The following is a 26619-nucleotide window of genomic DNA, read 5'->3' as shown; positions in this document are numbered from 1 at the left end:
CTATTGCAAGTCTCAGGCCTCAATGGTCACTCAGCAAATAACCTGCTAATACATGCTCTTGGTTGAATAAGAATCTTTCAGATCCACCATATAGAACTGGATTGCAAGCATAACATTCGTGCATCTTTTCCAGCGTAGATCATCAGTTTGTTTCTGCAGTAAATGTACGAAATGTCATGACTGAATATGATGTAAAAAAATTCACTTTCCATCTTAATACATTTGATTTTTGTAGTCAAAAACTGATAACTCAGAGAACACATCTCAGTTTTTTTTTTTATAAAAAATGTAATATTTTCAGTTATTAAGTTCTGCTTAAATGTAACTGCCCTGTAGTTATATTGAAAAGCCTTCAGTGTGGCAAATGAAGAAGGCTGACTGCAAAAGAAACAAATTAAATTTCAGGAGCTTAATTTTTGGCTTATGCTGTTGTAAATTACTCGGTCTATGCTGGTAAACTTGTTTCCTAGAGTTTGTGGTTTAATTTGCTGGCCTTTATATCCAGGTATTTTTGGAACAATCTCTGTAAAAAGTCGTTACTCTGCTAAAAATTGAATGTGTGAGTAGGTGGTGGCTGTTGTCACCCTTTTTTCTTCAGTGTCTCAAGTGTTTCTTCATCCTAAATATTTATTTTTCTCTTCTATAGAAAATAAAGAGCCTGAAGCATGAGAATTTAAATGTTTATATGATACAAATGCAAACTGAGCTACCAGTTTCCTGGTAGCAAACTGAGCAAACTGAGCAACAGGTTTCCTACCAGTTGTATGGGTTATTTAGTTTGTATAAAGCTGAATATCTGTTTAGATGGAAGTTATTCAGATTTACATCTGTGTAGCTTTCTTGTTCACATCAATATTGCTGTAGGAAAAAAAAAGAATTCTGTTTTTAGCATAAATTACTGTTATCTTTACCATTTCAGCACTGCAGGTTGAATGGAGGCTGAAGACGTTGTTGAATATTGCAGTGAGATTATGTATACTGAGTTGTTTTAGTTAATTGGTACTAGAACACTTGGAACACTAACTGAATCCAGAAGTCACTTGGAATGAAAACATTTTTACCTGTACATGGAGTACAGAAAAAAATAGATTAGATTAGATAAGGCAAATCACCCGTTTCATATGCAAATGGTAATTCTTGCCACTTTGGCTTAATTAACCTATGCCAGTCATCAAACTTTCTTTTGCTCCACTGATTTAGGCACTTGGAATTGATGAATTCGTAAAGTTCTTCTAGTATCTTTTCCTTGGTTCATTTGTGGGCTAGCTAGCATAAGGTTTTGCTGTCTACTGTGATTTAAAAAATACAGGTAATGGATTCATTTGTAGACTATTTTCTCAAGTAAAATGTTTGCTTGTGTTTCTGTTTTGTAGTCCTTGTTCTTACTCAAAAATAAGATGCAATGCAAGACACTTAAAACCTCTTTGCAGTGCTAATTCTGCTTCTGCTGCTGATACAGTATATACTTTTTTTTCTGTACCTGGAGTTCAGCATTGTCCTAGCTTGGTGAATGTCCATATATAAATACTTCAGAATTAAATTCATTTTTTACAATGCTCCAAGTGCTTTATCTTGAAGTCTTTTATCTTGCTTCTGCCAGCTCTGGTGCTGGCCGTTCCCCTTCATGGGTAATGTACTTAAGGATTTCATCCATAGGGGCTAAAGCACTTTATGCAGGGAACAGATAGCCATCTCATCCTTTTAAGGAGGATGAAACCAAAAGGATGGAGAGTAAATGGCTTGCCTGAGGTTTGGCAGTAGACTGTAGCTAAAGGTGAGGAGAAGAACTCAGCTTTCCTGAGTTTGTGAGCTGCTGGCTAGATCAGATGCACTGCTGTTATGATCACTGGTGATTTAGATACGACTCATTTCTGTTAAGAAGACAAGAACCTCCATGATGGTTAACATAAAATCTGAGATTTGAAACACTCTTACGCAGTGGTTGGATATTAAATTGTACTGCAGTAATTCTAAATTAGTGCCATAGCCATATAAAAGTTGGTTTTGGTACTTGAATCATATGCAGAGATGGGCTGCCTTTGGAAGTAATGTTTGAGCATCTTGTATTAATAGAGTGACAAGCCACAATAATCCAAGGCTGTTCTTTTTGCTGTAAAATTGAATTGAATGAGAACGGAATCATAGCTATCACAGGCCACCTGGAGTTACCATTGACAAAGCCAAACTCTTATCAGATCTGTTTAATCTCGTTTTGCAACAATTAGCAGCAATCATGTCAAGCCTTAAAGAATTTAACTCAGATGAGTCATATCCGTTTTCTGTTGGGGGATGCAATAGTGCTGATACTCGTGAGGCTGGGCAGTCTGTGCTGCCTTAGAGGCAGATGGTGGTGGTGTGAGCAGTCATATTTGCTGTATTAATTTGCAAATTAGTAGTTGCTTCTCAGGAATTTTGAGTGTGATTTTTCCAGTAACTAAAATACCAAGTTACTACTTGTGCACACGTGTGATTATTTTGGTAGAAAACTAATGTGGGAGGTTTTGGCCTCCTTAATAAGAATAGTTTTGTCTCCCCTTTCTTTATTGATACTTTCACTGTTACTCTGACAGTCTTGAAAGGCGAGGGAAATTCTGTGATCTGTGTTCCAGTAAGCTAAAGCAAAAAATCACAGCTCAAATTGTGAAATTAATTTCAGGCTTGGTCTGTGCAAAAGGGAGATGAGCTTAAGCTAAATAAAGCAGGCTGGATGGATCTGTGTCTGTCTGAACTTTTATCCTAGACTTGTGTAATTGCTGTCCTTGGGAACTGGTGAGAGATGAAGTTTTCCGAAGGACAGCCCTTCTGCCCTTTCTTGTACTTGGCAACAATACTGTAATCTTGTAACTTGTATGTCTGCAACTGTAGACAAGGCTGCAACTTTGCTTCTTTCTGCTGGAGATAAACTCCTCGTCCTTGTTACCTTCTAACAGGGTCCTTTACATTTTTATAAGTATTTGAGGCTTTTGTGTTACAGGGCAAGATTGCCCAAATCTGTACTGTGGAGTGCTTTGCAAAGCAGGACATTGATTCCAGCTCTGTCTTTTGTGAATTGTTGCAGTAGAAGAAAATTATCGTGCCATGTGCTGTGTTAGTGACATGTGTCTAGCTTGATGGAGGGTTGTTTTTTTTAATTTCTGAATTCTGCAAACCATAGTCTCATCTTTAAGACTTTATTTTCTGTGTGAAGTTGATACTTTTTCTGCAGTGTTTTTGGTGGAGCCCAGAGGATCTTTCAAGCTAGGTTTAATCAGGTGTGTTTTGTTTACGCTGTACTTCACCTGTGTTGACTGAAGTAAATTGATTTGTGTGGTTGAGTGCTGTGTGTGGGTTTTTCCCTGCTAAATTGCAAGGGAGGCTGCGTGCAAATGTCGTACTTGTGACTTACAGATCACTGAGGTCTGACCAAGCCCTGTGAAGGTTGTCCTACCTGCTTTCAAATCATGTTTGACTTGAGAAGCCTTAGTAGTAGTGTTACGTGGGAAAAGCAGCTTAACTGTAATTCTTCAGCTTGCTTTGTTGAAAGAAAGTGGTGGTATTTTCTTTTTTTGTTTTGTTTTTTAAAGGAGGGGCTGGAAATAGATAAGGTATATGGGGTATGGAAGTAGATACTGATGTCTTTATGTTTTTTCAAGGATTTCTTTGAAATAGAACATAAGTAGACCTTGTAAGGTGCAGATGAGTAGGAAAAGACATAATATTTTGAATTGAAACAACACATATTTAGGACATTGCAAATAGACAATAGATAATAATAAATTCATATGCTAGCAATGATAAATTCATTGCTGTGCTCATAGGGAAGGAACATCCATTGCGACCCAGAAATCTGTGAGCAAGGAAACAATTGATAAACTAATGCTTATACAGGTTTATTCTGGGAAATATTGGTCAGTGTAGTCACTAGACCAATTTTAAAATCAAATGAATAGACAGAGACACAAAACAACTAAATGCTGCATGGTCTGCTTATTTTTTAATCTATTAGGGTGTGTAACAGAGGTTAGAGCTGTTGTGAACAAATTACTAAAAACCTCATAGGAGTAATAAATCAACTTGTCAGCAGTCACAAGGAAAGAAAGAAAGAAAGGAAAAACTATAAGAGATGTTTGCTGTATAAATGTGATGTGCTATATCTTTACCACGTGCATCATCACATTTGAAAAACTGAATTTGGGTCTTGGTGGAAGACACAGACAAGGGAAAAAACAGATTATCAGATTCATTCATGGAATTGTTTCCATACAGATGGAGACTGACTAGATTGTTTTTCTTCTGAAAAGATCCTAAGTGAAAGGTGGTGTAATCTAAATTCAGGAATGGAAAGGGAAGATTTATTACGGAGTAATCACTAATTGTTAATTTTTGACTTTCTAATTCTTATATGTAAGCAGCTTCATAAGAAGCTAAAAGAAGCAATTTTCCATACAAGGACATTGTTAAATAGTCTTCAAAAGGACTAACATTCCTGAGGGATGGGTTTGCTAAGACCTGCTATATACTGTGTACATGTGAAATGACTTGGAAACTCTTCAGACTGTTGAATTTCCAGATGTTTTAGAATGTACCATGAGGTTTTGCAGTTGATTTTCTTTTCCTTTTTGCCAAGACTTGTGAACTTTTTAAGAGATAGTGGTGTTTCTTATCAGAAAATATGGCATGTGAAATTCCAAATCCTTTAGGCAGTTAGTTTTGTCAAAAACATCAGACACAACAGTGTCCAATCTCTACAAGCTAGAGATTTTTGTGGTGGGGGTGATGAGAACCAGGAGTGGTGGGCATATTTTTTGATTATTATGAAATTTGGGGTCTAAAATTCTCAAGTGCTGTATTATTTTTGAAAAATATGAGGTTTTTTTAGAATTGAAGTATTTCCATGACCAAATAAAGACATTTAACAAATGTGTTTGTTTACATCTCTTAGAAAAATTGTACTTCCAAATTTTCAGAGGTTTAGGAAGATTCCTTTTTTTTACAGACATTCTAGATGCTGTTCATCATAATCTTGATGTGCTTGTATTTATTTTTCAGTCTGTACTTGCTGCTCATGAATCTTTTAAGTTCAAACCATTTTTTGTATCACTGGATTGGAAAACATTAACTCTCATTACTTGAAAATAATGTTATAAGAAATATTTGTGCATCTTTGTATTAGAAACACTTCCAGAGTCTTTTCAGTAGCTTAATGGGTGTGGCTCTTGCCTTCTTGAGAAGGGTCTGCAGTCTGTCTTAGACATTTAGCTCCTCTTGGTGCAGGCCACATTTCTGCTAGAACCTATGTAAAAATGAGCAAGCTTCTCAACAAGAAATTGACACGATTAGCTACAAAAAGGAAGAGCTTTCAGATGGCATAAAGACATCCTAAGGAAAACTCCTTCCAGAGAATGTGTGCTGTTTATGAACAGAAATTTTAAAGTAATCTACATCAGGTGGCATTGCTAAGAAGCTGAAGAAATGTAATGATGCCCGTTGGAAGGAGAACTTCAGTTTGGATGAGTAAACAAGTTAAAATTGTGTAAAAAGGCATGTAAGCCTTAGTAAGGCAGTTTCCAAAAGAGTTTGAGTAATACTTGCTGAGGACTACTATATTTTTGGTGCATGACTTCTGACTTTATTTGATGTCGGCAGCATTGTAGTGGGAGATTATATTGGTATTACATTAGGGCAAATGGGTTAAAAATATAAATGAAGAGCACATCACGGGTAAAATCTGGCAGCAGGGAGGAGTTGAAATGGGTTTTTTGTAGAAGGAAATTACACTCTTCTGATGAGCCTGTACTTAAGGGTAATCCATTTAAGACAGTATATTGAAATGTCAAAAAGCTTTTGATGGCATACTTTACCAAATACTCTTAAAGGGACAAAATATCTGGAGATGACATCCTTATAACCCTTAAGTGGATTCTTAAAGGAAAGGAACAGAAGACAAGTTTTGCAATGAAGCAAGGTTGCCTGTAGAAAAACAGGCTGTTAAAAGGATTGTTCTGTACCTTCTTGTTTTGAATTGGATTTTTCAGAAGTTTCACAGTTGATCTGAAAATGTCTTTCTGGTGCAGGCTTGTCAAAACTTTAGAGAATAGGCAGTAAAGAATTGCAGAAGGTTTTATGGTACCAGGGAAATGAACAACTAAAGGACAGCTGAAGTTCAGTGATAGTGGATGCAAAGTATCATACATGAAGAAAAGCAGCTCTAATTGTTCATATAATACTGAGCACTAAATTACTCATTGATATTCAGCTTTCTAGGTAGCTCAACATTTTACTCTAAATGTGTGCGGATTATTTTAAAAAGCTTGGTCTTTACTTGCACTGTTCTTACCATCTCTGCCACATTGCCTGCTGGCTTCTGGCACAGAAGAAATACTGAGTTAAACAGGGTTTTGACCTGATCCCTCCAGATGCTGCAACGAAACCCAGACTTAGTTTTTGAAGCTTGGAGGTGAATCTGCCTAGACATTTTTGTCACAGTGAGCTGAGCAAAGAAACCAAATATAGAACTGTGTTATAAGTGAAAATAGTTAGATTTTAGGGGGAAAAAAACCCAAGTGGGAAGACTTCTTAGGTGGAGAAACTTGAGGTCATTAAGTCAGAAATAAACAGAGCAGGAAAGACAGAAATAAGGAGAACTTTTAATCAGGTTTTTCTCCTGCCCGTCCTGTCCTTGAGGATTGTTGTTTCTTTCCTTGGCTTTAATGTTCTCTGCAACTTTTGAGCTGTAGCAAACTCTACATTTCACACAGACTTTTGGAAAACTTTCCACCACCCATGAGACCTGGCTGTTTGGTTTTCATAGGACCCTCTTTTCGTCTCTGAACTTTTCTGTTGGCACACCTGTGCTCTTGCAAGTTCTTTCTTCTTGGGTAGGCTCAATCACTTCTCCAGAGAATAAATAACCACTCTTTCATCTTGCTTCTCCGAGACCCCTAACATGGGAACATAAACCAAAATAATCACACAAATACCATCACATCCTCTCTCTCTATCTCTCTATTATCTCCCTATCTCTTTGCCTGCTTAAGATCCAGGCCAAGGGGGTTTGGTTTTTTGAAAAAAATTGCAATGATGAAGATCTTCTGAACAAAACTTCTCAGTGTAGAAGTACTGGTTTACTATGGTCTGCCTTGTTTTCATTGACTGCTTCTGCTGTTGTGTCTGTGGATTGCTTAAATAGCATTTGGTACAGATCCTTACTCTAGCTCTGTAATGTGCTCCAGCCTTCAGCTGAGCTTCAGTAGTTACCCCATTGTGATCTGAGTATTTTTTCTGATGCAAAGTTCAGAGTTAAGGTGGTCTTTAGTATTTGGTGTTATTGGTACTAGGGGGCCTGTTTCACTAGGGTTGATACAGATGCAGTGAATCTGAACATACTGAAGTTATTTTTGAATAAATGGCTCTTTGTCTGCTTGTCATCTTTTATTCTTGCCTGATCCTGAGTTCCTCCCACATGCATTAAGCTGAGAGTGGTTTTTCTGAATTGTTGGGGGTTGGAATCATGTGATAACATTATAATCCTCTTTTGGGCCAGGAGAGAGTGTATTTTTTGAAACTCAAGCTTTCTTCTGTTTTCTTTTTCTTTATCAGAAAGCCTTTCTATATTGTTTCAGTTGTCTTCAGATCATTGACACAGTAATTTAGGTTTTGATGTGTAGTTTGATGTGTTAATTCCTACACAACCCTTTATTGTTTGTCATCTCTATCCTTCTGTCTCATTTCTTTTCTAACAGCTGTTATAACTTTCTTTTTGTTACCAGTTCATTTCCAGCTTCTGCTGTTTTATTTTGGTAATTGACTTCAGCTTATCTCTCATCAGTTTTTGATTACAGAAGCAAGAGGTTCTTTTCCCTTCACATCTTTGAAGCATAGTGCAGACAAAAAGGTCAGAGTTTCACTTGGAGGATCATGGTCTTGAATACTGTTGCTGCAACAAGAAAAGTAACTTGTTTTTCTCACCTCCTTGCTTGGTTGGTTCTACTTGGTGAAGTATTACATTTGATTTTGTGAGAATGATCTGAGCCAGTTAGCTACAAAAGTTGGCAGGAATTAATTTGCACAAGTGTTACTAAGGAGCACCTCGATGTATTGGGACAGGGTGCAAGTTTTATAATGCTCCCGTGTGACAGCAGGTCACTGCCAATCAGTTAAACGTTTGGGGTGGTTCTCCAGGACATTTGGGTTTGTAGATTATGAACTTGCTTGTGATTTGTGGTTTAAATTTATACAGGGACATCTTATATTTGCTCTTGCACATTGTCCGTCCTTAAGTAGTTCTTCTCTCTTACCTTAACTAGAAAGAAATCAACAATTATTAATTATTTAAAAGGAGGAAAGATTGCTTTTACATGAGTAGCTAGTTTGTTGTTTTTTTTTTTTTTTTTTAGTAATGAACAGACTCCTAGAGATGTAAATTGAGTCGTATACTCAATTTAGAGTCTGTCTGTACGGCTATAGATGCCTAATGTTATGAGGTAGACTGTGTATGTGTTTTTTTATTTCTTTTCTGTGTTGTTCCTTAAGGAACTCTTCTTCTTGTGATGTTATATATGGGATTCTTAACAAGTGGATGTTGCATCCATGTCTGTATGGAAGATTAAAATTTACCTACCCCCTGGAACAATATGTGACTCTCAAGCAGGACTAAGGAGGTATTCAGTTGCATCCTTGCAGATGTTGTGATGTCTGGTGCCTTCTTTATATAGCACCTAGTGATTGTGTGGGTGGAAAGCGAGATCATCTAAGTGACCCAGGAGTCAGCTGATCCTGCACACTCACCCCACCCCTCCAAGCAAACAGAGAGACTGAGTTGTCTCACTGGGTATTGACCACACTAAATCTGATACAAATGTGGAAGAGAGTCAGAACCACCCCCAACAGTAAAAGCTGTTTATTGAGTTTATCTGAAGTGAAATCATACCTTTTTGCTTATAAGTCTAGGTGTAGGAGTGCACTTTGAAATTCAAGAGCAGCTCAACTCAGTTTAGCTATTCAAGGAACAGTGGGCTCTTAATACCAGCATGAGGACAAAATGGTACTGTTGTATCCAAAGGTAACTTGGTGCTTTTTGGGCAAGTACTAAGTGCTTTAATTATTTCTAGCTCAACTTTGTTATGCTATGTGTTATGGAGCATCTGGAGAGGGACCACCCACCAGACAGCTGGATTTGTGTTGTATCTTCTGGGAATTTGTGCTCATAAACTCCCTTTTGGGTAGGTTGCAGGACAGGCTCTGATCTGTACTTCATTGATGGTGGATCTCTGCTTCCATTGCATAAAAATGAGACTGCTCAAGACAGGATTACTTCTTGAGACAGTAAGATAAGATTCCTAAGTCATAATGCATTTCACCAGATAAGAACTAGCTCAGGTCCATCACTTTTTTTTGTCTTGATGCTCTTAAGCCTACTTTGTGCATAAATTGAAGCCTCTACAAATACCATCCTTTTCCTCTAGTATATGGCATACTTAACTTGCCTGTGCCATCATCACCTGCTTTTCCTTTCCCATATTCAAGCCTCAGACACCCTTACAAAGTGGTGGGGGTTTTTTTGTTTGTTTGTTTGTTTGTTTGTTTTTTGGGGTTTTTTGTTAGCCTCTCCCAACAGACTGGCTTGGCTGGACTGATTTCCTGGGAGGTTGGCCATTCACCTGTGTTTGGGTATTCTCACCTCAGTGGCTCCCATCAATTGTTTCCAGTCTTGGAGCCATATGAGACACTCTTGACAGGAAATGTCTGTTTCCAGTGCTGTTGACAAGTCAGTGGCACTGTGGTTTCCACGGCTGAAACAGAAATACCAATCTGTACTGACGCGTTGGGATTGCCAAAGCAGATTTCCTACCTCGTGCAGGCAGTCTCTGGTAAACAGGAAAATATCTATGCCAAACACAGAGAGTCATACAGAAGTTGAAGTAGATAAGTATATTCCTTGCTTATTTCTAAAAGTTTGCCCAATAGTAAGTGTCACCATGTCATCATTCTAAGGCTGAATGGAGAGCTACTACTGGAGTGTGAAATAAGTTTGGTATTCACACTTGCTCTGAAATAAATTTTGCCCTCCTTTCTTTTCTTCTATATCTCTGTCAGAATGATATCTTACTCTTTTAGCCCTCAAGTGGAAAAGAACACAAAATCCTGGTCACAGAAGTTGCCGTTATCATCTTTCCTTTTCCCCTGATTAATTGTGGGACAGTGAATGTAAGGTAATGGTCATGCGTTTAGTACCAATTAATCAGAAGATAATAGCAAACATAAACATTCATTGGTTGTATAGCTGCTTTGTTTGTATTCACTGCTTCTCCTGGCAGCACTGTGGCAAGCGGGTAGTATCAAAAAGCAGGGTGTATGTGTGAGATATCTCAGAGCACTTACTTAAACATTCTTCTTTGCCCTGTTACATTTAAAACAATGAGTAGGAGATGAACTTTGACCACTGCATTTCATTTATCACTGTCTTGGTGACTAAAGGCATGGCTAATAGCCAAGAGCAAAGGGCTCTGTATCCACTAATGGACGCTTTCCCTTTTTTCGCCATCTTAATGCGCATACTCTTGAGTTTTTACCATTTCTTAAGACAAGTTAATTAGCAGAGATTTTACGTGTAAGTTTCTCAGCCTTTGCACAGATATCTTAAAGCGAACGAAGTGGATTTATATCACAGTTAGGAATGATGGTAAGATAGTTTTAATCTATGCCAAACTTCACAGAGATGTGTACTGCTACGTTGCTTCTCAGGTAAAAGAGGTTAAGTAGGTTACCTCCAATTCCAGCTCATGAATCTGATTTTCCAGAGTAGTAAGAAGCCAGTTACTACTGCAGTGATACTTTGTTCTCTTGGATGCATGATAGCATGTTTCAAGCTGTTGTTGGTGTAGATGTTAGTTAGCCTAATAACAGGCTAGGTTGTGATTGCGCAGTAGCTGGCCTGTCTGCAGCTCAGTGTGTGGTTACTCAGCTAATGTGTACGCAGGCAGCTTCATTAGAGGCAGTTTGGCTGCTGTCAGCAGGCAGACAGAGCTCGGGGTGATTTAGGGCATGGACACTGAACTGCCTGCTGCTGGGTTTATGCTGGTTTTGGTGCCTAGGCCAGAGTGAATGAAGCTCTGATCTTATGTTTGTGATGCACTTGTCTTATCTATTTAGGCATGCCAGCTGTTAAGGAGATGGGAGAGAAGGTTGTAATTAGACTTTATTGTTCATAAACTATCAGGAGACGATAATTTACTGCAAGACCTATTGTAAGACTTTCTAGCTGTAATGTTGAAAATTACTAGAAAAGGTAAGGACTGTTCTATACCCGTTTTCTTTAGTTTCAGTGATCTGTCACCAGATTGACTTTCATGAGATGGAGTAAATTTTATCCCTTACTTTGGTCTTGGGCACAAAATTAAATTTCACATTCTTGCAGCCAGTGAGGTTGCAAAACTTGCAGTTCTTGCACTTTTTTGTCTTTTCTCCTGTTTTATGCAGCGTGCTTCCACACCCACCCTACTCATTAGTCTGCTGGAGCCTGAACAGACTTTGTTTGCTGCAACATGGAAGGTGTGCAAGAGAATTTGAAGTGAATTTATGTCAGTGAATTGATGTTCCTGGTCTTTAGCGTGCTTCATTCTGAGGTCCTAGGTGTTGAGAGAGCTCAACTCTGATTCCTGTGCTTGATCAGGCTTTTCTTTGCCTTGAAACTCAAACCACAGATGTTTTGGTAAGAGGGTAGTTCCAGTGTGGAGCTGATTCCTCCACTTTTGTTGAAATACCATTTTGCCACTTATGAAATTGTGTTCTCCAGTGAATAGAAAACTTGTCCTCTATGGCATCAGAATGTTCAATTGATTTCATCTGGGGGAAATGAGAGTGAGAACCTGATAAAGAGGATCATTGCAGTTTATGTATTGATGACCAAACAGTTCTTTTGGGCTTAGCTAAATCCTGGCTCTTTGTAACTAATGAGAATATTGATATATATATATGTACTTTTAATTAGATTTGTCTTGAAAACCATCAGTCTTGCTCATCTTTGCTAAACTTCTAATCATATTTTTATGTAACTGAATATAGTGTTTGGCTGTTTTGTAATGCACTTGATGGTACATTTCAGGTGCTTTATAGAAACCATTACCACCATTACTACTCCTGTTTCTGTGGTGGGTTTTTTATCTTTTTGTTTTTTCCTCCCAAATCAGTTACATAATATTTGACTTCTGTCAAGTAAATTGATCCCTCCTTTGCTCAGAGGAGTTTCTCTCCTGATGTTGGGAAAGATGATAGTCAGAAAGAGGTCTGTCAGAAGAGCTGGTTTAGGATATATGTTTTTTATCTGGATAGACATCTGATCTCAAAAGTGCATATACCTTTTCTGGCTTGCTGGAATTGCAGGTAAGATTTGGGTTGTTCCCCTTGGAAATTGCAATACCAGCCCTGAGGCCTAACCTGAACTTGGAGAAATCTGATCTCTTTGTCATGAGTGACATCTACATTGTAAATACATAACTGCTAGAATGAGCTGGAAAACTTCACAAAAGATGGACCTATTCTAAGGAAGACACTGCTTTGTCTATCAAGTGAGATTATCCAGAAGGATTTCACAGAAGTCTTGACATATCTTTTCTTCTTTAGTTACATTAAAAAATACTGGCATAAACTCTTTTGTGATGCTTGTAACTCAGTGTCAGTCATACAGATGTTTCTTTACTCATGGTTCTTCCCTTATCTGTGTAAGTAACTCAAGGTTTTTGTATGGTTTGGGTATTAAATTAAATTTAATTTCATTTTAATTTATTTTAATTTGTTTTATTTTATTATTACTGTGGTAGGGATGGTACAGGACCCAAGAATGTTTCCTACAGTGTGGTCCTGTGTCAGACTCTGATCAATGTATTTGGCCAGCTTGACAGTAATATATTTATATACATGCTTTTTTTTTTTGAGTTTCTCCTTCCTTCTTCATGATCTTAGGAACTTGCCATTTTAACTTTGGATTTCTCAAGCGTTTTTTGTAATTTAGCTTTGATCAGGCTCCATCTAAAGTAATATTTTTCTTTTAATCTTAGTTTTGCAACTCTAGTGAGAGCACATGATCTTGCAAGATTGCAGAATGAAGTCATGGCACCTTGCGCAAGTTTTCCTCCTGCTTGGCACTAACAGATATGTACCATAGATTTGGAGTTGCTCAAGATTAGACTTCTATGTGAGTAAGAGAGGGTAAAAATATAACTTGTATTATGGCAAGTTTCAGAAGAAAATAAACAGACTGTAATCTCACCCAAAATATAGCAGAGGTATTGTCATTTTTGTTTGGCTTTTGTGATGTTTCAGCTTCCTAAAATTAATGAAAGTGAGTGTATGTTTAGTCTTAGTAGTGCACTCGTTTTTTTGCTTCAATAAAATTTGATGGCATCCATACTGCAAATATTTATGTGGAATTCGACAGAGGGAGATGCTTAGAACACAAGTTATGAATCTTTTAGAAAACATAGTTTAATATTAGATTTTTAAGTGTGAAAAAATATATTTTTTATACCATATTAGTCTCCTTTCTTTTAATTTTGTGTCTTGAAAAGCCAAGGCTCGTATAGGCAAATGTTCACTCTTTCCCCTGTATGTATCTGTCCTTCCTTCAGGCTTTTAATAATTTATAAGCCTGTAGGCCAGTTACAGAAACACATTACTGAAGACTAGATGTCTCAAAGGTATTCCTTTTCAACAAGTTGGAGAGACACAGCTTCCCCAGTTCAGAGTGTGACTGCAAGGCTTGTCTTTTATTGAATATCTTCATTTCAGTTTTGATGATCTAGGTAAATAGGTGAGGTGAGAAGCTGTGTTTAGAGGTAGAATCTCTGACTGGATTAAGTAGAGTAGAGAAGCTTGAGGGCATAGGCTTTTATGCTACAGAGCTTGCCTTGCTATCTGTCTTTTCAGTCATGAAAGCTTCCAAAGGAATGGCAAAGCATAGAGAGATACTGGAAACCAGGCTGCTTTTCTTTTTCCACTCTTTAACAGAAGCTTATTTCTCTGGTTTGGGCTTAGGTTTCTGTTTTGTTTTTTTTTAAACCTCAGAAAAAACTTAATTGGGTGAAAAGACAGAAAGGTGTTTGTAGAAGAGGTGGAGATGAGTCAGTTTTCTTGCTTTGCTCTCTTGATTCCACAAGACTTTTGCCATGGAAATAGGCTGCCTGGTATAACAGGAATGTTACAAAGAGTCAGCAGAAATAGTTAATTGCCTCTTGTTATACTTTGGCATTGGTGCAAATCTTGTCAAGATAAACACATGGTTTGAGAGAAATTGTGGACTACATTCCTGGTTCTCTAAGCATTCATGTATGTGCTTGCATGCATTATTCACACAGGTAAACTTTGTTATGAATAGAATTCTCTGCAGTAAAGTTTTTACTTTTATGGGGTTTCTTTGGCTTTATATATTCACTCCCTCTTTGCTTCTCTGCATCTGTACCTTTTGCTCATTCTATCATTTCTCTGTATGAATCAAAATAGATCTGAATGGTAATTTATATTGCAATGTTACCTTTCAGTTCGTTTTCTTCCAAGTTCTAGTACAGAATCTATACAGTATGTTATAGATTACATGAATTTTTATTGCAACTTGCAAAAAGTACATCTAATGTAATTTTTTCTTTTATTTTTTGCTAAGGTTATCATTCACCATGTATAGATTTACCAAGCAAATTTTATTCTTGAAGACAGCAATTATTTTTTTTTTCCTTTTCTTGATTAGTGGTTTATCCATTTTTACCATTTTAAGGTCTCATTTAAAGAAAAAATAGAGGAGTAATAGTGAAATAGAAAAAAACTCAACCACATCCTGCTGACTGTGTTCAAAATTCAAGCATAATAGCTAAAATGGGGAAATCCCTCTAGATCTCTTATTTCCTACTTAAAGCCAGGCCTTCTTACCAAAATAAATTGTGTGAAGAAACATGACCTAGATGTATTTGACTGTCAGAAATGTGTGGCATTGATTTTTTTATTTTTATTTATTTCTGCAGATATTGCTGTGGTAGAGATGAGTGATGCCTTCCGTCAACCCTCCCTGTTCTACCATCTGGGAGTCAGGGAGAGCTTCAGCATGGCCAACAACATTATCCTCTACTGTGACACAAATGCAGAGTCTCTGCAGTCACTGAAGGTAGCTCTGGGTGGAAAAAGGGGTTTGGAGGGGAAGTTGCAGCTAGTCTAACCCTTGAAATAAGTTCTTTCTGTAAGAAATACACATGCAGCTTGAGGTTCAGAACAGAATAGCAAAAAAATGTTCTGAGGCCTGGCAAAGATGTCTACAATGCAATGCTGTGAAACTCAGTTTAGTTTTCTAAAAAGAAAGATTTAGATTGCCTGGTTGCAGTCAGTTAAATACCTAGCTGTTAAATGGCTGTTTATGGAAACAGAGGTTTGCCAAATTTGAGATGTGAAACTAAGTGCAAGACTTTGTCATTCAAGGGAATTACTGGTGTTTGTGGTAAACTGTTACAGTAATAACAATCCTGTGAGAGTGGTGGTGTGTAGGCAGTAAAATAATCCTTAGGCTTTAGATTCTGTATAAATTAGCAGTTTTCTGCTAAACCTTATTAGGCCTCCTGATACCCCCTGCTAAATCTTGCTGAGTTACAGCTGTTTGCATCAGGTACCTGCAGGACTGCTGTGCTGGGGATTAACAGCAGTGTAACAGAGTCAGTAAGAACAAAACTCATGTCTCAGTGCACAGTTATAGTACTTTGGTTTAAGGCAAGAGAGTGTTTTAAGATAATCTACGGGGCTGTGGATTTTGTCAGCCAAGAAGTTGGTACTTGCATCCTACTGCAACTATCCTAAAAGTTTAGCAACTTCCATGATGGGAAAGGACAGACAACTTGGATGGCAGTCTTTTCAATTACTTCCCCTCTCTCAGATGCTTTGGCTTTACTCAGGAGGTGTTTTATGCTCTTGCACTTCCCTTCCAAGCTTTGCTGAGAAGAAGAATTTAGAATGAGCAGCTTGGTGAGTCAGACTGCAGTCTGGGCACCAGCACCACTCAAGAAGGGTTTGCTTCCACTGCTTCTGGCAAGTGCAGGCTATTTGGTTTTGATTCTGTCCCATTTTTTCAGACTGGCCCTATATTTTGGAGGAAATGCTTAGTAACTCAGTTTGTTCCCCCTGCTCTCCCCAATAAATTCTCTCAGCTAACTGGACCTCTTGCAATCCAATTATTTCCTTTCTTCTTGCAACACAAAGAGTATACAGATAAAAGCCCTAAAAATAATGCTAATGATAAAAGATGTATCTAGGAATTTAATCCAGTTGTGTAAGTACAATACTCTACAGTATAAGCAGAGAAGAAATTCATTGTCCTGGGCAAAGAGCCAAATACCCAGCTCCCACAGAGAAATCACTTGGGGTGAGGCATCAGGCTTTCTTGGGCACTTGGAAGAACTTTTTACTGGTTTAGGAGCTGGGCTTTGTAAATGGGTTACATGCTGGGTTCCTACTGGCTTCAGTGGAAGCCCAGTTCTGTGCAGGGGGACTTGGATGTCACAGTTGCCACCAGTACTCTGCTGATTGAAAGATTCCCTTTGGTTTCCCTTAGTTTTGAACTGGGCTTGTATTTCTGCTCTTGATAGCCTGTAGGGAATTAGTCAAAGAGTGAGACCCCTTCCATACTATTTAGTAAGTAACTGCCTAAAAATAGTAGTTGTGGGCATACTGGGACATCTTCTGAGGCAGTGTTTGTTTCTGTGTTTGTTACAGCCAGCAGGTAAAGAGTAGAAGCAATGCAGGAGAGCATGTGCAGTTTTAATCCTGTATGAAAAGGGGAATTAAAAAACTGAAAATGAAAGAAATACAGAACTGCAGCACACAATTTAATCAGGGCACTAAACAGTAAACTTTTGCTGGTGAAATTTTCTTCTGCATGGACAATCAGGCCAGGCCAGGCAGGACTTTGATCAGCCTGATCTAGTTGAAGATATCCCTGTCCATGCTGGGGGATTTAACCAGACCTTTATGACCCACACTTGGAAAGCTAGAAACAGTCCTATGTGAAACATGCCCTCTCTACAGGGAGAAAAACAGTTTTATCAAAGCCTGACTTAAACAACACAGAAAGTAGGAGAGACCTTGGTTTGACACTGTGCTTGTTTTTAATGCTGTTGTGCTGGTGAAGCTGCTTACCAGTCCCAGTGGCACAGGAAAAGCTGTCTGATAAATCTCTTATGGTTATCAATTCCTGGGATCAGAACTTGCTGGAAGCAAGATGATCATTGTTCAGAAGTGATTTACACTTGAGCTGTACCACCTGGATTAGTGTGCAGGAATCAGCTCTTTCCATCTGGGTGTGCTTCTAATTCTCTGAAAATTCACATTGAAAATGTGAAGATATGTTCTTTGCATCTGATTATTAGAGCCAATTGAATTTCAAGCAGTTTTGGAATATTTTAAAACCTCATATGAATGCTGCTTTTACTATTCCTTTTGATTGCTTCTCCTGGTAGCAAAATGTTATTTACTATATTTGACTTTTCAAATATGAATAGATGTTTATTAACAGACAATTTCTGGACATCATCCCTCTAGAAAAAAATCTATAAATGGAGGGACATGTATATAGGTGTATATATGTCTATTAACATGCAGACAGTAGGTATGCTCTTATGTATACATAAGTTGTATGTATCTACTTGATTCCATGGTAATTTTGTCTCTTCTGAGACAATACCTCATTTATGTTGATTTGACAAGCATAAGAAAACATCTGTCAACCAATCTTTTCTTGTCGTGTGTGCAAACAGTAGTATTAGAAAGTCATACTGATCAAATATCTTTCCTAGTGCTATCAACATTTTCTTTTTTTTTTTTTTTTATTTCAGGAAATTATTTTCCAGAAGAATAATGTAAGTATGATGCATGGATTTCAGTTGAATTATAAACATTCCAAAGATCTGTTTCATTTAATGTTGTTTATATTCTGTTCTCCACTCAAATAATTTAGCACTCTCCTACTGTATTTTACAGAGTTTGATGTAGAATTCTGGGAATTCTAGCAGCAAATCTGAGTAAATCACTTGGTTGCTAGGTACCAGGCTCACTTCTTACCTTGCCTGTATCTATCAGTGGTATTTTCTCTGCTGCCTTTACTGTCTTTCATGTTATCTCACACCCATTTGCATTTGTCATTTTATCCTTTTTTTTGTTGTTGCCTTTTTCTATTCAGTATTCTTTAATGTTTTTAAAAATACTCTATTAGAAAGTAGAGTTATTTGGAAACTGTTGGTCATTTTAGAAACCCATGGCTACAGCTCTGAAAAGAAAAAGTGTGTATATATATATATATATATATATATATATATGTATGCATGTGTGTGTAAATATATATATGTGCATATATATATGTATGTATGTAAATGTGTGTATATCTATGTGTATATATATATGTACAGATATATATATATGTATATGTATGTATATATATGTAAAAAGTACGTTTATAAAGAGAGTTTTTATTTCTAGAAGTTGTGTCCTGGAGCTGTTAGTCCAAATGTAGTGCAGGTCCCAGTGGTCTGAGTGCCAGTCATTATTAAACTGTAGGTCTCTCCAGCTTGATGTCCCTTTGATTTCTAAGGTTGACCTTCCAAATCTCCCTCCCCTTTTTCACTTCCAAGTTCAATGGAGGCAGATTTGTGGCTGGGAGAACACTGCTTTTCCAAAGTGTTTTTTCTGGAGCAGCAGGGCCAGTCATGTCAGAATATATATCTGGCATGTCGAGTTGTTCTTGGCTTTGCTTCGTGACTTACTGGTAGCCACATTTGCTAAGATATAATTTCAGCGAGGCTACCCAGTGCTGTGCTGATACCCTGAGGTGCTATGTGCATGCTGCACAATTCCATATATTTGAATAAAATTTCCTAGAGGGGGATATGAAGTACTTAATTTCAGAAACTGGCCAGGTTTTATTTTCCTCTATGCCATGAAAACTGCAGCATTCCTGATTTTACTTCTTTATTTAACAGTGGATTAAGTTATTACTTTTGCCAGTATAAAATATGACTCTGAAAAAATGCAGTCTTTTCTTTTCTCTGCATGGTGTTTCTAAAGATGGCTTCAAAATCAGTGAAAGTTTTGATCTAATGCTGCATTTTAAATTACAGATTTTTTTTTTTGTTAAAAAAAGCAAAAAGGCTTCCCTATAGAGTTTCTGTATAGCTCTAATCCAAAAAGTGCTTTGCAGACACTCACAGAAGGCTGTGAAAGATGTGCTAGACTAGAAATCTCTCGCCTTTCTCTAATGAAAGTGGAAGAAATGATCAGTTAGGCCTTTTACATAAAATGAAAAGAGAACAGTAAGGCCTTTCTTGTAAATGAATGTATTACATTCTGTGTTTTTGTTCTGGTGGCCTAGGACAAGGGGAAAATGATGTGTGACTAATGTAATGTTCCTGGGAGGGTAAGAGGAAGAGCTCTCTTAGCAGGAAACCAGCAGGAGATGACTGGTACAACAGAATAAAGGGGAGATGTCATCTTGTTCTGTTTTTAAATGACAGTCCCCGAAGCTCAAGGAGAGGTATGATAACTTGGCCTTCGTCTGTTTCAGAAAGGATTGTTCTGGTTTTCATTTAAATTTGGATAGGCGACTGTGACACTGTCATTTATCACTTTTAGAAATGCTTCAGTGTATGCCAGAAAAAGAATGTGTTCCTTGAAAGTCTCGGATGTTTTCAAGCACACCCACATAACATCTTTTCTGGGAGGAAGTATTTTCCCTGGTATTAGAATAGGGAAGTCAGTGAAATGGTTTTAGCAGCTCCTTCATTTCCCTTTTCCTCATTTTTTCAGCCAAATTACCTGGAAGTAGACTTTCCAAAATGTTGCTGCATGCCTAACTACTGAATATAATGCCTGCTTCATAAAAATTGTGTTTCTTCATAAATTATAAGATTATTGGATAAATGGGTATGACAGAGGTTCTGTTCTAGAAAAGCCGTGTCTCTGATGCCCACCCTTACCAAAAATAGTCATGTGAGGTTACTGATATAAAAAAAAAAAATGAAATTCACATATGGACAAACAAGGAGTACAGTCCTGCTGTTCTAGAACATGTTTTTTAATAGCATGCAAACATCAGCCATATCAGGACCGTGGTATCCTTGGCACCAGGGGATTAAAAATGTTGCAAAACAAGTGTGTGTGTATCTATATATATCTGCCTAATTGAAACGCCTTATGTTTGCTTTTCCTAAACCTTGTTTCCTGAAAATAAGTGGGATAACAAAAAAAAAAATAAAATCTATTGCCAACTGTTTTGTTCTTCTGCTGGATTTTTGTGCTTCCTAATAATAGTCAATACAATGTTGCATAGCAAGGATAAGCTGCCTGGAGCCTGTCTGGGCAGAGCAGTACAAGATAACATTGGCTTATTTCCTGTTATATCTGGTTTTATAGCTATTTATTTGGACCTTTTTCAAATGTTCCAGTAATACCAAAACCATACATTTTTACAGGGAGTCATACCTTAACAGGAGGTATCCTGTTACGTTGCTGTTGAAAGCTTTAGTTTAGTTTTTGCTGTTATCTGATTTTTGAGGTCAATCAAGCAGCAGAGGCATTTTTGAAATTACTAGTAAAGAGTTTCAGTCATAAGATGTTGCTATAAAGGTTATGGTTCATGACTGTACATTGCTGGTATTAGCTAACCAGTTTTCATTTCATCATAATTTTCCATGGTGATTGAATTCTACCACCTTTGGAGGAAAGTTGCAGGGCTATTCAATTTTTTTTAAAAGTTTGACTTCTTGCTGAATCTGAGTGTTTAATATGCATGTATTCTACATGTGGTTTGCAGCCCACTGCAGTAAGTTACACCTTGACACAGTGCACACCTTTCAGTTCAGGCTGCTTGCTTGCACCAGGCTGGAGCAGTGGATAGCTTTGGGGGCTGCCTGGGCTGTGAGGCTGCAGTACTGCTCCTGGTCTGACCAGAAGGGCCCTTGGAGGCAATGGGAATTGTTCTCTTGGGCAGCTGACTTGCAAGCATTAGCAATTGAGCAACAGGGTTAGTGTTGTATGGCCGGGCACCATTAGTGGTGTTTTGCTTTTCAAACACTTGGAGGGATCAGGTTTTAGTGATAGGACAAAGGGCAAAACTTCAGGCTCAAAGATGGAAGGTTTAGATTAAGTATTAGGAAGAAATTATGCGCTGTGAGTGTGGTAAGGCCCTGGAACAGGTTGCCCAGAGGAGCTGTGTATACCCCATCCCTGGGAGTGTTCAAAGCCAGATCGGATGGGGCTCTGAGCCACCTGGTCTAGTGGAAGGTGTCCCTGGCCACAACACAGATGTTGGAATTGGATTACCTTTAAGGTCCCTTCCAACTCAAACCATTCTATGGCTCTGTGATTGTAATTTTGACTGGTTTTCCAGAGTCTTTCCTAAGTGCCTCTTGTTTAAGGTGTAGCTCGAGAGACAGTTTGGTGTAGTGCTCCTTTAATGTAAGTGGGAGAACTCATCTGGTTCTGAGATCCCCAGGGCAAGAGAGACATGGAACTCCTGGAGCAAGTCCAGCACAGGGCAACCAAGATGTTGAAAGGACAGGAGCATCTCTGAGGAGGAAAGACTGAGGCAGCTGAGCTTGTTCAGCCTCCAGAAGAGACAGCTGAGAGGGGACCTCATCCATGTCTATAGGTATCTGAAGGGAGGGTGTCAATAAGATGGAGCCAGGCTCTTTTCAATGGAGCCAAGGACTAGAACAAGAGGGCAGACACTGGTGCACAGGAAATTCCACCTGAATATGAGGAAGAACTTATTTACTGTGCAAGCAACCAAGCACTGGACCAAATGGCCAGAGAAATTGTGGATTCTCCCTGACTGGAGATATTCCAGAACTGTCTGTACACAGTCCTGTACCATGTGCTCTAGGATGACCCTGCTTGAGTGGGGAGGTTGGACCAGATGACCACTGTGGTCTCTTTCCAACCTGACCCATTCTGTGACTCTGGATGAGGCATTACAGAGGCATCTGCAAGCTCAGAATTTTCATATAGCTGCTGTTAAAAGACTGTAGCATAGGGTATGTTTAACTGTTGATTTCATTCACCATGGAAATAGGGGTAAATATTTTTAATACTCTTCATCCAGCCAACAGGAGATTTGTGGCCAGTTTTATTTTTGATATCCAAGTATGTAAAAATGCTATGTAGTCTTCAGTAAATATTTTGCTGGAAATGATAACTGTGGTATTTATTATTTATGATGCAACACTACATCTTGCTTATTTTTAATTTTGTGAATTCTTGACTAATATATTTGACACATACTTTCCTAGGAAAAAGTTGGTAACTTTTTTTCCTATGTAAATATGATGAAAGGACCATATAGGCTGTAAGATTATTTTTAAGCATTTAGGATGTAGCATGGCTGCAATAGAATGATACTGCTGGATATATAAAGAAAGAATATATTCTCAAAAAAAGGGGAGGTATTTGATAGTGTAGATCCAGTCTCTGTGCTGCAGTTCACTTGAGGCATGAGGCTTACTTAAGTTGCTTTTCAAATCAGTAGTAAGGCTATTGTTCATGTGAGTGGGATTTAAAGTAAACCTAAACTGAGTCTGTATTCATTAAAACATCAGCACATGTTGATTTACTGTGTATTTGGGGGATGGAGGGAATAGATTTAATAACTTGGTTTATGATTTTGCCATCTGCTGCACATAATAACATGTGCAGTCAGAGAGCTACCTTAAAAATTTCACCAGAAAAATTGAAATAAATGCAGATATTTTTCAAAAGGCTGAGTGGGAGAATTAGAAAAAAGTTCTTTTAATTAGAAGAGTGTCAGCAGGAAGAACAGTTCCTACTGTGAGAGATGCTGGCAATTTTTATTACTTCAGCTGTTTTGGTTTTTTTTCTTTTATTAAAGTTACATTGTATGCTGACCTGAAGCTTTGGCAAGTGGGTGGGATTCTGCTAGATTCTCCCATTCATGGCTAAAGTGTCATGGTTTTTGTTTTGGGAATTTTTGTTTTCTTTGACACTTCTTGTCCTTGAAGGAAGTTTTTCTCTTTTTGTGGGTGTTTGACTGCTAAATCATCCCAACAGAGCAGTGTTAGTAAAGAAACTTTGGGTATTGAAAGAACTGTGCATCGCTGACTCTCTACAATTTTCCAGTTTTCCTCCTCTTTTTGAAGAAAAAATAAAGATAGGAGAATTAGTTGGCCAGAACTCAAATGTTCCTTTGTCTAGTACCATTTCTTTTTAATCTGTGCAACTTTCAGAAAAAAAAAATCATTTATATTACATCAGATTTATTTTTTAGAGAGAGAATAGTGTTTATCTTATTTCATGATGTTCTAAGAAGACATGGTCTCCCCATTCTAGTCCAAAAAGCTGCCCTTTTCACAAGTAGTTCTATAGAAGAGGGGTATATTGAAAGAAGGGCTGGTTTATATTCTTATTGTGATCAATACAATGTAAGTATGTGCTATTGATTTTTATTATCTCTTGAATACAAATAGGTGCTATATTAATTTCTTTCAGAAGTTGAGGAAGGATATTGCACAAGAAAGAGGTGCTTAATGATCCAATGACCACTAGGCCTAGCTAGAAGCCTTGTCTTAAATTCTGTAATTATAGAGCAATTAAAAATGATCTTACATCTCTAATTGAAATTACTCATGCTTTGGAATTGTTCAATTTGTCCTCAGTAAATGAGGAAGGGACATTAGAAAAATACAGAGCAATTAAAACATTTGCAAAAATAAATTACAGTATCTGTCATTTAGTTGTAAGCATTTATGTGTGTAGCTGGCTCCAGCCAGCACTTCTGCCTTCTGATTAGTCTGACTGACTTGATGAAATGGGCTGGCATGGATAGTCTGTCAGAAAATGACCTGGTGCTGCCAGGTACTGAGTGTGCTAGCCCGAGGCTGTGATATCTATGTTCATATCTCCCAGATAAAAGGAGCTCAGCTGATCTGAAAGCTTAGGCCAGGATTACCTGTCTGATGTCCCGAGTTCTTGTGCATTAGTCTGAACCACAGTAACTATCATCTAACTCACTGTATGCACACTCCAGGCCTGTCCCAGCCCTGGGTAATGCCTTTCAGCATACAACTCAGGTGCCCTGCAATCCCTTTATAATTTTCACTGGAGTAATTTGACTTTTGAACCTTAAATAATGAAAGTTTTATGAAGAAGGTTGCAAAACGAAAATTGCAGCACCTGTTCTTGATTGAGGGGGTCTATTCCTACCCATTTTTGCAGCCCCTGTATTCAACCCATGTTTTTTAAAGGGTGTTGACATAACAGAATATTACAATTGTATTTAAGATGCCCGTCCTTCAAAAATATCCTGGGTTTATTGAAAGGCTTCTCTGTGTTACTTTTATTATACATGATATGGCGAGTCACAAGAATGGATCGAAGTAAAACAGTTCTGTCTTGTGTGCTTAACAGACTTAGAGTATAAAGGGAAGTCAATTAGGGTTAGAAAAAAGACCAAATTTTGTGGGATCAGTGTTGGGATGGAGCATTACAGGGCAAATATAATAGAATAAGTTAAATATATTTAAGCTTCCAAGTCTAGTAATATGCACTAAGTGAAAATGTAAAGCAAGCGTGAGCAGATGGGAAGTGTGTGTCAGAAAGACCACCTCATCCTTTCTGACTTAACCTGGCATAGTTTATATTCTGACAGAAAAAAGATGAGAAAGAAGTATGAGTTGCTGAGACAGGTTGCATCACCGGATGAATGAGGAAAGAGGCAAGTCACACACTCTGCTTTGGGGAAAATGGTCTGACATTTAGAGTAGCTCCACAACTGCTTCCCCCACAGCTTGGTCCTCTTGGACTCCCACCCTAATCATAGCCCAAAGGCAGCTGGAGTCAGGCTCTTTGCCATGAGAATTTGTGGTGATGGCACAACATGTTTCTCCAGAGTAGGTGACTGTAGACTTTGTTATACAAAAGCAGTCCTGCCGTCACTGTTATACTGTTATCTTTCTTCAACCACCACCTTTAGTAAATAATATATAACTTTTTTTTTTTTTTTTTTTTTTTTTTTTTTTTTTTTTTTTTTTTTAATGCTAGAGCTACTGCATGTCTGTCTTTGTTAGTTTTAGCTGTAATCTTTAGCTAGGGAAGTGAAATTGAGGTCAGTATTTCTTATGTTTCTTAGCTTTATTGCATGTGGCTCTTTCTACTTTTTTTTTTTTTTTTAAGTGCATTTCCCAAGGAAATAAAACTTAAGAGCTTGTACTGGTTTTTCATCCTCCACTTTTGTTCTGTATCTGCCTGTTTTTCTGTCTGATGAATTTCAGCCAAATTTGAGAGGTTTCATAGATACAAAAGATACCTATCTAGGTTAAGTTAAGAAGCAAAGTGATTTCCTGGCTGAGGGAAAGGTCACTGTGTTTTCACACTACTTGCTACTGAATATCAGGGTGAGATTCTAGCTTGAGACAATTCCCTGAGACCCCTGGGGCCCTCTGAACAATTGTAAATGGATTAATTTTTTTCCTTTTTCTTCCCACAGTGTTTTCTCCTGTCTTTTACTGTTAAGTTGTTTCCTGTCCACTGCTTCCAATGACTCTTGGGTCTGCATGTCTTCTATGCCAGGCTCTATATTATAACCAGCTTTTCTTTTCCTCCCTCAGATAACAGGAGGAATGCATACAAACTAACTTTTGCTGGCTCTATAGTTTCACTGAAATAGATGTGTACTTCCTACAGAAGGTGTTCTCAGGATGAGTTTCTCAGAGCTCATGCTCACTAATGGATTCAGGCATTTGTCATCTGCAGGAAGAGCAGTTTTCCTCCTGGTAGAATTAAAGATTAAGGCTCTGGTAGTGTCTCTGTAGGTGGCACAACCATTTTACAAGGGTAAACCTAGGGTTCTGTGAATTTCAAAAGATAAGAACATCCTTTTTCAGAGCTGATTTTTATTTAAGACTTCAGCATTGGAAACAGTGTGCCAGAGGTCTGAGAAGGTCTTCCTGCAAACAATTTTGAATTTATTTTTAATGCACTGAATAAACATTAGGAAGTAAAATGCTCATCTCCGGATATCTGTAGCTACTTCACCCTTTTTCTTGACTCTGACTTCTCAACCTTTTTCTCCTTTACCTAGAAAAGGAAAGGTGGATAACTGTCTGCCTATGTGTAATAATGGCTCTTATGCCAGTGGCAATGTACCCATCTCTTAAAATTACTGAAACCAGTTTCCAGTAAATTCATAATTTTCCCTCTGCCTTTGACTGTGGGGCTCATTAGATTTCAGGAGGGTAAAAAGTTCATCCATTCACTGTTGAAAGCATGTGATTGCCTTACATGCTAGGATATTTTTGAATAGCAGTATCCATTCACTTCTCCGTTGCACAGACAACCAGTTTGGGTTCTGGCATCCCACTCCTTAGTTACTTGTTAAAAAATTTGTCATATATTCCCCAGTTCTCAAGTTCCCTTTGGAACTGCTGCAGTCACACAGAGATAAATATTCCCTAGCTCTTCAGCAGCAGTAGATGACAATGGTTGCAGAAAGAAGACTAAACCCTTGTGCAAGGCACAGTACACAATAATCTCCAAACAACTTCTGTGTTAGTTGAATTCAATTGATCTCATGTAAATGACTGCACCAATTATTTTTAGATTTTACAGAGTCTG

At 37.9% G+C, this 26619-nt stretch overlaps 1 protein-coding gene across 3 annotated transcripts in view; it reads left to right on the top strand.

The window, feature by feature from the left end:
• Positions 1-26619, top strand: part of MAP3K5 (mitogen-activated protein kinase kinase kinase 5) — a 97986-nt gene that overhangs the window by 13577 nt on the left and 57790 nt on the right. Inside the window, exons 1-3 of one of the 3 annotated variants that reach the window (XM_059468476.1) lie at positions 13144-13171; positions 14988-15127; positions 17838-17861. In XM_059468476.1, the coding sequence (XP_059324459.1) occupies positions 15005-15127; positions 17838-17861 (147 nt within the window). In that variant the 5' untranslated portion in view covers positions 13144-13171; positions 14988-15004. Of the gene's footprint in view, positions 1-13143; positions 13172-14987; positions 15128-17837; positions 17862-26619 lie in introns of those variants that run through there. The other 2 variants (XM_059468475.1, XM_059468477.1) reach the window with 2 other exon arrangements.

The sequence above is a fragment of the Ammospiza nelsoni genome, chromosome 3 (assembly GCF_027579445.1).
Source record: "Ammospiza nelsoni isolate bAmmNel1 chromosome 3, bAmmNel1.pri, whole genome shotgun sequence".
In the NCBI taxonomy this organism is placed as follows: domain Eukaryota; kingdom Metazoa; phylum Chordata; class Aves; order Passeriformes; family Passerellidae; genus Ammospiza; species Ammospiza nelsoni.
The sequence above is the reverse complement of the archived record's forward strand: the minus strand, read 5'-3'. Positions and strand labels throughout refer to the sequence as shown.